Here is an 11,948-nt window from a genome sequence, read left to right as displayed (position 1 = left end):
AAAGAGTCTTTTGTCTGTTAAAGAAAATGAAATTTAGCAAATGCTCATTTTCTTTTAAGTTCCCTGAACACAGCACCTAAAGAGATAATATGTCAATGTGCTGACAATCAGAGAGATGAACATAACGTTACCGAATGAAGAGAAAATGCCCTTGATTAACAACTTTCAAATGTACAACCAGCAGGGAGGCCAAGTGGAAAGCAGCACTGTGCTCTCACTGCAAATTATCACTGGTGTTTTTGTTCTCCTGGTATATGGAACTGAGCGTTCCATGCAAGTAGAGAGCAGGGCTTTGGGCCTGGACACAGCTGAGTACATACTATCTTGGCTAACCCTTAGGTGGATTCACCTCGAAGCAGGAGCAAACTGGTCCCATGTGCCTGATGGTCTGCACTACTTTTCCCTCCATCCTTCTTCTCTTCTCATGCCCTTGAGACAGATATTCTCTACAGTTTATAGAAACCAAATGGGAATTTGCTCCTATGTTGGTCTAAGAAAAGAGGGTTAGGCCTTGGATGTGATTAACCTAGGGAATGAAGAAGGCATTTTTCCAGGAAATTCTTTCCCATAAGAACTGGGTGCTCAATAGCTGTACTTCCAAACCAGTTTTATTAAAATCTTTTATTCACATGGACTAAGTGGGAACTGATTCCTACCCCCACAAAAACAGGGCAAAAAGTTTGGAAAACAGATATTTCACTGGAAGGAAGGAAATATTTATGTTCACTTGTCACTTACGGAGAAAAAAATGGCTGTAAAGCTGAAATGTCCTATTAATACTCCCTGCCGATAGAAATTTAAAGGATTTTCTCAGTTTTTCCATGAACCCCAAAGTAAAACAAAACCACTGCAATAAAAACAAGCTTCATGAATACATTTGCTAATTCTCATTTGTTTTCTCTCAAGGCTAATAGGCTTTCTAAAGCTTTTTTCTCCTGAGTTATGCTACAAACATGACTTGTACTGTGTATGCTGAGTAGCTATGGTTACTCTGAGGCCATGACTCATGACCTTTAAATATTATTGTCAGGCAGCCAAAGCTCCCTCACTTTTAAATCAGTAGTTTTGTTTCAGGCATTATTAAAAGAAGGTGGCTTCGAAGAGTACTTTCTCTTGTACATTTGTGGCACATCGGAATAGGCACATAAGGGTACTGTGCCCACAATGTTTTGTATTTTTTGTTTGGCTTCATTCAGTGATCGTGTATTAATTTTTTTGCGTGGTATGTCACTGGGTGAATAAATAACAAAGATATTCCTTATCCTCTAGGAGATATCACTGAGGAGTGCAAAAACCTAGGTTGACAAATAATTATTTACATGATGAAATGTAATCAGGGCTACAAGAGACAGACGTCCAAACACTGCTTGTGGACACAGAGGCAAGAAACACTTTTGACTGGTAGGATCAAAGAAGCTTCAGAAAGAGGCCGAATTTGAGTTGTGGTGTGAAGAACAGGTAGGATTTTGACAAACATAGAAGAGAGCAAGAGCATTCTTGTCAGAGGAAACAACCAAAGAAAACACACACTCTGGGAACACGGGGTAGTACAGTTTGATGAGAATATCATCTTTGTGAGATGCACTCATAGAAGATAAAATTAGTTAGAAGGTAAGAGGGGGCAGCTTATTAAGGTCCTTCAAAACCATTTCTTGTCTTGTCCAGCAATGTGATGACAAAGTTTGTTTTCCATTTCATGATAAAGAGGTACTGTCAAGTAGAAAGCACCAAAATACTGGTTTTTGCTGATTTGGTATGATGCGAGAAGAGCAATTACAACCCTCAGAACCCCAGCGTGTCCTTCCACTGAGTGGGAATCTAATTAATTTTGTTCAATAGTCACTGATTACTTTGTGAACATTTTAAAAGCTTTTAAAGTTTTTGAAAAGTGAAAGACATGCGCAATAACATGGAAATAAAACAATACATTCTTTAGGGAGACAGTAGGATGGAAAATAATAAAAGTACCCTGCGATTTTAAAGTTAGGCTTATTGGTTGGCAGCAGCAGAACAAGAAGTTAAGATTGGGGGTTTACTACATCATCCATTTATTTATTCATTCTTTAAAAAAACATTTATGGACTATCCTAGCCCTGTTCAAGATGCTAAGAAAAGAGTAACAAAATAACAATAGAAAAAATTCCCTATCTTCAAGAAGTTTGCATTTTCAGTTGGGAAGAGACATAATAAAAATAATTAATAAGCAAATTCCATGGTATTCTAGAAGGTGGTAAGCATAGCAAAGAAAAATTAAGCAAGGTCATGAGGATGGATAAAAGGCAGGAAGGTTAATTTTTTTTTAAAGCTTTATTTATTTTAGATAGAGAGAGCAAGCACTCAAGGGCGGGGAGGAACAGAGGGAGGGGAACAGAGAGAATCTCAAGCAGACTCCCTGCTGAGTGTGGAGCCAGACTCAGGGCTTGATCTCATGACCCTTGAGCTGAAATCAGGAGTTGGATGCTCAACCCACTGAGCCACCCAGGCACCCCGAAAGGTCAATTTTAAAGGAGGGTACATATGGTAGGTCTCACTGAGAAGGGATATTTGAACAAAGATAAGAAGGGAGTGGAAAAGAGTCAAGCAGACAAGTATGGAGTACATGTGCCTGGCATTAGGACTTGAGATGAGAGCCTATATGAAGAGGTTGAAGAACAGTGAGGAAGCCAGCAGGACTGATTGAGGAGAGTATCAGCTGAATTCAGAGAGGCAAAGGTGGAGTTGTATGGGAAAGGGAATTAGGGGTGGGATGGAATCCTACAGTGGACGGGAAGGGTGAATGGGTGAGACATCTGTAGGACCTCATATGCCATTATACAGGCTTTAGCTTTTATTTTGAATGAAATGAGATCCCTTACAGGAGGGTTTTGAGCAGATGAGTGAAATAATTTTTATGATGGTAGATGTACTGAAAATAGAATGGAATGGGCAAAGATGGAAGCAGAGAGCACCATAGGAGGCTAATACAATAATCCAGGCAGGAGCTGATGGTAGCGTGAGGCTTGGATCAGGGTGTTAGCAGTAGAGATGGTGAGAGTTGGCCAACTACTGGATATATTTTGACTGTAGAGCCAAGAGTTTCCTGTTGGGTTGGATATGGATTCTGAGACAAAAAGAGGAGTCAAAGTGTCAGCCTGAGTGAGTGGAAGGATGTTGTCATCATCAACTGAGATGGGGAAGACTGCAAGCAGAAGATTGGGGGTGGAAACTAGGAGTTAGGTTTGGAAATGGTGAAATGGAGATATCTATTAGACATCCCAGTGGAGATGTCAAGAAGGCAATTGCATGAATGAATCTGGAATTCAAGGGAGAAATCTGGAGATGTGTATTTGGCAGTGTATTCAGCACATGGACAAATTTAAAGCCATGAGGTTGGATGATGTCACCAATGGAGTGGATATGAATAGTGGACAGAGGAAGCCTTGGAGCGTGCCAAAGGTGACAGCTCAGGGAAAGAGAAAGACCATCAAAGGAAACTGAGAGGGAGCAGCAGGTGGGATGGGAAGTAAATCTGGGAACTTAGGACGCCCTGGAAGCCAAGTGCAGAAAGCCTGTCAAGGAGGAAGCGATGAATCATGTCAAAAGGCGTCAAGTAAGGTGAGATGTGACAAAGGACCACTAAACATAGTGATGTGGAGATCGCTGCTGAATTAAGTGCCGTTTCTGTGGAATAGTGCTTGTGAGAGTCTGTGGAGAGCTGCCTTAACAAAAAACAGGAGAAGAGACAGAATACAGCCTCGTCATAAAGGGGATCAGGGTCATCAAGCAGAAAGTAAAGGGTTAAGAGGGCTCAAGATGCAATAAATAACAGCATGTTTGTAAACTACTGGAAAGGATCCCAGAAAGAGAGATTGAGTGACAAACTGTGTAGGAGACAAAGAATTCCTCAAGTCTGCTGTTTCGAAGGATGATAGGCTTTCTTCCACTTTTCCTTTTTCTAGTTGAAATAAGAGATTTTGCAGGTTTTCAGAACAGACTGTACTGTTCAGACTGCTTATTCTCAAGAGAACCTTTAAAGGCTATTTTATCTTCTTTGAGTGAAGTTTACATTCCGTAGTTTTGATTTCCTTTAGAAAAGTTCAGAAATTAACATTTGGAGGAAATGCTTTACGACAATTATCTTCAACGTCACAGTGTAAAGATCTATTTGATGTGTGTGTGTGTGTGTGTGTGTGTGTGTGTGTGTATACAAGTGTGTGCACACCTGAAATAAAATTTTGGAATTCTAAACTCTTACTTTATTTCAGCACCACGTCTGCAAGTTCAGAGTCAAATACACAACAAAGAAACAAAAAACCGGTAAGATATGGAAGTTTGCAAGACTTTTTTTTTAAAGCATTACAGTTAATAAAACTAACTTCTTTAATTAATGCTGAGATTTTCCTGATATAGTTTTGCTTTCACATTTTATTAGTAAGGATTTTAAAAATAAATCATGGAATATCCTTTTTTCTAGTAGAATGCTCCCAAGCGGGTAGAGTGCCAACTAAGCTATATTATTGGGCAGTAGGAAAGTTAGGTGCGCCGTGCTGTGGCCCACAATATCACGGACATCCTGGTTACTCCAAAGTATTTGCTTGTATGTGAGGAAATTCTGGAATTCAAACAAGGTACAGATTGGGTAAATCACATTATGCATTTTATTTAGGCTAAGGGTTAAATCACAGTCTATTCTAGATATTTCCAGTTCACGTTCTTTCACGTGGGCTGATGACATCCCTAGTTCTGACCCTTGAGATCTTGTCTCTTCCGTGAGCTTTCTTATGCCCTGGGACAGCTAGGTTCTTTCTACCTGAGCCTCATCTAGTACCTGTCCAGGCCTCAGGTAGCAAATGTGAAGGCTGTTGAGGAATGTTGCGGCTGGGTGATGGGGACATGGGAGCTCATTATACTAGTCCTCCACTTTTGTAAGAGAATTTGAGAATTTCCCTTAAAGAAAAAAATAAGCTATCTGTACACCCTTGATTCAGTTTTAGTAAGGATCCCTTAGACTCTTTCATAGACATTTCTGGAACAACCCTTTCTAATGTACAGGCAGTGTGGAATAGAAGAAAGAGCACAGGATTAGGAATCAGGCCCAAGTGTCCACCTCCAAGCTGTGTGACAGTAACCAAATCATTTAAACTCTCAGGGTCTTATATTTCATCCATAGAATCAGAATACGAACTTTAATAGTCTACTTCGAATATGATGTTAGGGATGTGAAAATGGTTGGTAAAGCACCTACGGGTGCACTAGAGTATGTCCCCTGTGGGCCAGAGGGCCTTGCTCTTGGATTTCTCGATTTCTTTCTGGATTCAGCAGCTCTGCCCTACCACTCCCGTCCCATCTCAGCATCACCAGCTAAGAACAATTCATCTAGTGAAGCGCATATCCAGAATTGTACTCCTGCCGTTATTTTTTTCAAAGACATTGACATTTCTTTTCTAAGGTACATTCATTTAACCAGGCCCCAGACAGACAGGACTTATCTCTCAAATCCATAATTATATTCAGGAGGAGGGTTTTGTTAAAGAAACAGAAGTCAAGGAAGACCAGCTTAGACCAGAACATGAATTTTATTAAAAATCTACTTGCTAACTGTAGTGATCATTTAATCTTACATTGCTTTTTTTCAGCTAGCAAAAAAAAAAAAAAAAGCCTAATAATGAAGAGTTTTAATACATAAGTTGGAGCTATTTACAATTCTGTTGCCCAAAGACAAAGTATCTCTCACCAGTACCATATGAAAACATTTTTTTTCTCCTCTTAGAACCCTTAGATTAGCAGTTAAATTGCAGTTTTAGAAATGAGAGACTTCAGCTCACCAATCTCCATTTACTGCCTTTCCCTCTAACAACGCTAATCAATTAGCACCCTAGAGGTAACCCTCTAGTTGGCTGAGTGTGACACTGAAAAGGACAAGGTGCCAATTACCACATTTAGGATTTCTGCCCAGGGCTCCCAATTAGCTTCCTGGAGTTCAGAATCCACTGCTTTCAATTTACATTTAATACAGTTGGGAGCCCTGGGGCTGCAAGTAGCTGGTTCTGCTGTGTTCTACTGGGTTTTTGCATTTCTAAAGGAATACACTGAGCTGGAGGAGGTTAGAATTCGAGACCTCCAGGCCAAAAGACATCCACAATTAAGGCTGTCTGCTCACCATGCAATGCCTTTCAGATCTTGCCACTTTCGGAGTGGTCACTCAGCAGAGCCCATTCTGCTCCGTCCCATGAGGTCCATACCAGTTGCAGGTGGATTGCATCTGCCTCTTTTAAACAGTGGCAGTTTGCTTTAGCCGAAGACATTGAAATTGAAGGATGAAATCTGTTTAATTCTGTGACAATGTCTCCACCACCCACGCATAGTGAAACACGCTCCTCCTTCCTATCTGGAGATGGTGGTTTCCTGTTTGTCTTTAATACACTGTTCTCTGATTACTACTTTAATTTTTGGACTCTCCTGGTAAACTACATGCTTCGAGGGAGAACTGGCCTTTCTCTGCTCATCTCTGTGTCCATGGGACAGAGTCCCTGATAGCAAAGCAGCGCTCGGTCATTATTGTTTGAAATAGAACAAAGGGACTGAGCCCCAGGCATAGTCCTAGGTGATTGACAGAGGCTGTCCCTCTGTCCTTACAGCATCAGATGGCGGTGGGTTCAGAATCATCACTCTCATATTGATACTTTCGTTCTAATTATTACCATGTTAGTAATTAAGAAATTGAGATTCGGGGAGGTCAAGAAAGATTTCAGCTATCGAGTGACCAAGGAATATGTGTGCACCATACAGTAGGAACATTCTGGAATCATGAGGTGTTAGCTTTTTTTTTAGATACACATCTCGGGTGCCAGGTTGTCCCTGTTTATCTGTACCCTATTCTTCTGGGCCTGTTGGAGGATTAGAATGTTATTTAAACTCTTGCCTTTGCTGCATTTTAATATCTTCTGACAGAGAACAGCTAGTGCATATAAATCACCTCATTTGAAGCTGTTGAGGAAATAAAAATTCTATTGTAAGGAGGCTTGACCTGAACCGGATACCTGGCTCAGGATTTCTCCCTCTGAACTCTTCCTGCCAACTGTGACACACGGAGATGAATGATGTAAAACACATGATCTCACTGGTTATGTGACATCTTCCAAAAGTGAGGATGTGGGTATGAATTCATTAACGCTAGAATATGTATGAAGTAGTTTGCTCATTGTGCAAAACTAAGCTTATTATAAAACCTCATAAACCATTTAGCTTTCAAGCTATAATTTAGCGATGACTTCATTAAAGAATCATTATCTTAGGTGCCAAAAATATGAAAGCACTTTTTTTGAATTTTTAATTTGTGAGGTCAAATTCATAGCACACTACAGAGAAAGACAGCTCTCCAAAACGACCTTAAGGTAGCTGAATGCATTTGCATTTGATAAACTGGGGAAGGCAAGCAATGCCTTAAATTGTGTCAAATTGTATAAATTCTGTTCTTTGAAGGCTTGGTATGATATAGTATTATGTTCACAGGGAACAGGTATTTGGTGGCATTCTTATAGTTCTAAATTTTAATATTCTAAAATGGCCTTCAGAAAATTCTCCCCATTGAGGAGCAAACTTTCAAATCATTTGTTAATATATTACTTGTGTTTTAAATGACCATTTCAAGTGATTTAAAGGAAATATTACTATTTATTCTTAGAATGAGATCAGTATAGAACTGTATTTCTATGTATATTTAAACATAAAGATTTGTGGCTGTTCTAGGAAATTGGATTTTATATATGTATATAATATATATATATAAAATATAATATATATATAAAATATATATAATATATATATAAAATATATATAATATATATAATATATATAATATATATAAAATATATATATTATATATATATATTTCACTTTAATTGGTGTGAAATGATGTCTCAGAACTTTTTATTTTGGATTTCCTTCTTTCCTCTGTTCTTTCTCTCTCCTTTCTTCTCCCTTTCCCTTCCCTTCCCTTCCCTTCCCTTCCCTTCCCTCCTCTCTCCTCTCCTCTCCTCTCCTCTCCTCTCCTCTCCTCTCCTCTCCTCCCTTCCCTTCCCTTCCCTTCCTTCTCTCTTTTACTGTCAAGCAAACTTGACAAATTTGAACTGTACAAGTTGATGAGTTTTGACATACGTATACAAACCAGTCAAGAGAAGGAAACTGTTTATCACCCCCAGGAGTTTCTCATGCTCCTCTGTAATCTCTCTCAGCCACTTGTCCCCACCTGCCTATAGACCATTCTCAGGGAAGCACTGATCAGCTTTGCGTCACTGTGTATTATTTTGCATTTCCTTGAGCTTTATATAAATGGAGTCATACAGTATGTACCCCTTTTGCTGGCTTGTTTCACTTAGCAAAACTATTTTGAGCTTCATCTATGTTGTAGTGTGTATCAATAATTCATTTGTATTGACTAGTATCCTACTGTATTGAATGTATGTTTATCCCTTCACCTGTTGGCTGACATTCAGGTTATTTCCAGTGTTTGACGCTTACAAATAAAGCTGCTATGAACATTCCTATATAAGTGTTTGTGTGGACATACACTTTCTTTTCCTTTGGGTGAATACCTAAGAGTGAAACGATTGAATCATACGGTAGATATACTTTTAATTTTCTTAAAACCCATCAAGCTGTTTTTGAAAGTGGTGGTATCATTTTACATTTCCACCAGCATGTCAAGAGTTTCAGTTTATCTACATTCTCTCCAACCCTGTGAGGGTCAGCCTTCTAAGTTTTAGCCATTCTGATAGATATGGTAGTATCTCAGTGTGGCTTGAATTTGCATTTCCTTAATAGCTAATGGTGTGGAGCACCTTTTCTTGTGCTTATTTGCCATCCTTACGTCTTATTTGGTAAAGTATATATTGAAATCTTTAGTCCATTTTTAAATTGCTTGTTTCTTATTATTGGATTAGAGTTCTTCATGTATTCTAGACACAAGTAATTTTTCAAATATGTGTTTTGCAATTACTTTTGCAGTCTCTGGTTAATCTTCTCATTCTCTTAACAGTGTCTTTAGAAGGGCAGAAGGTATTAATTTTTATGAAGTCTAATTTATCACTTTGTACTTTCATGGATCAGGCTTTGGCATCTGATTTAAGAAATCTTAGCCCAAGGTCACAAATATTTTCTCTTGTTTTTTTTCCAGAAGTCTCATATTTTTAGGTTTTACATTTAGATCGATGGATTGATTTTGAGTTCATTGTGCTTGATGATGACTCAAAGCGGAGTCTCTCTCTAGGAATTTCCTTCAGCTGAAAGAGCTCTGATGCCCCATAGTCATCCTTCTTCATGGGATCGTCTTGCGTCCAGTGACTGGTTGATGCAGGGCCATAGGACCCGGTCTCTTTGCTTAGACAGAGGACAATTCGGAAAGGTCAGACCCGATCCACAGTCCTCATAGAATTGCTGAGGCTTCTGTTGCATTCCTGCTTCTCTTTCCCTTTAGAGGCATCACTCCCAAGAGTCACCTCCAGTGAGCTGCTCCCCAAGAACCCTAACTTAATAGAATCACAAAATCAAAACAGGTCTAACCTAATGCAAAAGGTTTTGCAAATGGAAATTCATAGGAAACGCAAAACAGCCACTGTGCTGTCACAGGACAAGACAAAAGATGGATAGATACTGTCATTGTAATTTTGATAGGCTTTCAGAGAAAAATTTCTTCATAGAAGAGATTTAATGAATATATGTTCGCAGACTTTAAGGAAGCAAAATATTTAATAAAGTATGATAATGTCCATTTATTCGATTTAAAAAATTGATTTTTTTTCCCACAAAAGAACAAAAATAGTATAGAAATTGAGTCTTTACTTCTGGGGATCTCTGCTAGTTATCTAGATAGTATCTAACATTACTCTGTCTGGAAGAGTAATGCTACCTTCCCAGTTGCCGGGATGTGAGATAACTCATCCATTACAGTTTCTACCCATAGTTCAACCTCTCATATAGCTTCTTTCATCTTGAGATCTTACAATAATTGAGGGGCTGATTCATATCATACTCTCCCGCCCCCATCCCCACTCTGTCCCTGTAGAATCATCTCAAGTTCACCTAACCTAAATTGTACAGCCTAAATGTTATACATAAGCAACTTCAACAGAGATTTCAGATCAAGTAGTGCCTTGAGTGGTAGTAGTGACGGTAGACCTGTAACTGGTGAGAAAGACATTTCTTCCTTCAAGAAAGACCAAAACTTCAATTCATTTCAACTTAAACTGATTATCATTATTTTTTTGCATGCTATCAGTTGCAGGCAGCAGATGGCTTATATTTTATTTATCTGAAGAATTTATTTCTTCTTCACAACATCCATCCAAGCTGTAACGGAGAGGGACTCTATCACAGTTACTAAGAGACCCTCTGGATGGAAGCTTCACCTAGGGATGCGCTTCTGCAGTCCTCGAAGGTAGCAAATGAAGGAGGCATCAGTTGGAAGTTACATGCACCACTTCTTCATTAGTCAAAGAAGTCACATGGCTTAAAGCAGCTTCAAAAGCTGAGGAAGTGAAATCATATCATGAGCCTAGGAAAATTTTCAAAAATATGTTGGTGGAAAAAAATTACAGCAATATAAAACTAGCTTTAAAAAAAAAAGAATCAAACCCAAGGAAAAGAAAAAGAATGCTAGATTGATACAAAAGAAAACACTAGCTCTAGAATTCTCATTTTAATCATAAGTTCTATTTAACTTGAGAACAGAGGCCATAAGAAAGATCTTAGTAGTTCAAAATGATGTTGGCCAAAGAACTAAGAAGTGTTCTTTAAAAAATGATCCTTCACAAGCAGTTGGCCCAAATGAACTATTTCCGTTTTAATCTCTATGATAAAGTATACGTATAAGAAACAAAAGGTCCTGTTTTCACATGCAAATGTGTTCCTCTATTTTTTTTTTAAATGTCAACAGGCAAAGAAATTTAAAAAACATGTGGCACTGAAACAGATTGTTTACAGATAGGATGTTTTTCAGAATTTCCCCAAGAGGCATCAGTGGCTGAAGCATTTGAGTGTCTGCAAATTTGCTTCATCAAATGCCCATGACATTTTTTTTCTCCATTTGGCATCTTTAAATGCCAAAAAGTTTCAAACAACAGGCACTATTTGGGGAAAGCATGCCAATTGGTGCTGTGTAGTGCTGACACATTTTATTTTCTGTGAGGGTGGAAATGTTGAGAAGTCTGTATGTATAGAAGGAAGGAAATCGTGAAATACAAAAATGGGACAGAAGTTAAATGTATACATATTTAAATAGATGAAAGTTAAGTACATATATTTCATTTACTTCCAGGGCTACTCTGAATTGGTATTCTGAGTAAACCCAACTTTCACGTAAAATTTGCTCAACTTCTCAAACCTGAATGTTTAGATCAGAGGAAGACATGGCAAGAGGGACGTGTGTTTTCGGACCATCTAATCAATCATTCTGAGTCTGAGAGCACACTTCAATTGCTGTGGTCTGAAGAAAGAAACTTTCCAAAACTTCAAAATTTCCCTGACTGAGAATATCCTCCCAAAGGGCTAGGACAGTTATTCAATCTAGTCTTTCCCAAAGGAGTATGTCTCCTTGAGACTGGAAGAGTGACCCCTGAGGAAGAAGCGCAAGGATGCAGGCTCTCAGGGATTAAGTTTGGCCTCTGGCTGCCCTCAGTCTCATCAGGCAGATAGAATAACATCGGCTTAATTTGTTTTGATAGCTTTGTTAAACTGAAATTTTCTGCTGGGAATAATAGCCCCAGGTTTTCATGTCAATAGCTGAGCCGTTTGTGTTAGATCAAGTATCAGAGTCAATTAGTTATTTCAAAATGTGTCTAATAATTTGAATCAATGTGATGTGTTATCTGTACTTAATGAGGTTCAGAGAAATCGAATGTTTCTCCAAGTTTGATTAGAGTTTGCTTCTTCAAAAAGTTGACTCTCTCCTTGGACAAATTTATGCATTAATA

At 38.7% G+C, this 11,948-nt stretch overlaps 1 protein-coding gene across 1 annotated transcript in view; it reads left to right on the top strand.

Annotated features, from left to right (window-relative positions):
- Nucleotides 1–3,495: 3,495 nt before the first annotated feature.
- The window catches only part of CCDC192 (coiled-coil domain containing 192), a 189,141-nt gene continuing 180,688 nt past the window's right edge, over nt 3,496–11,948 (top strand). Inside the window, exon 1 of the mRNA XM_040622707.1 lies at nt 3,496–3,594. Coding sequence (XP_040478641.1) covers nt 3,496–3,594 — 99 coding nt within the window. The remainder of the gene's footprint in view (nt 3,595–11,948) is intronic.

Source organism: Ursus maritimus, unplaced genomic scaffold (genome assembly GCF_017311325.1).
Source record: "Ursus maritimus isolate PB19 unplaced genomic scaffold, ASM1731132v1 scaffold_5, whole genome shotgun sequence".
Classification (NCBI taxonomy): domain Eukaryota; kingdom Metazoa; phylum Chordata; class Mammalia; order Carnivora; family Ursidae; genus Ursus; species Ursus maritimus.
Note: the sequence above shows the minus strand (reverse complement) of the source record. Positions and strands in the feature narration are given on the sequence as shown.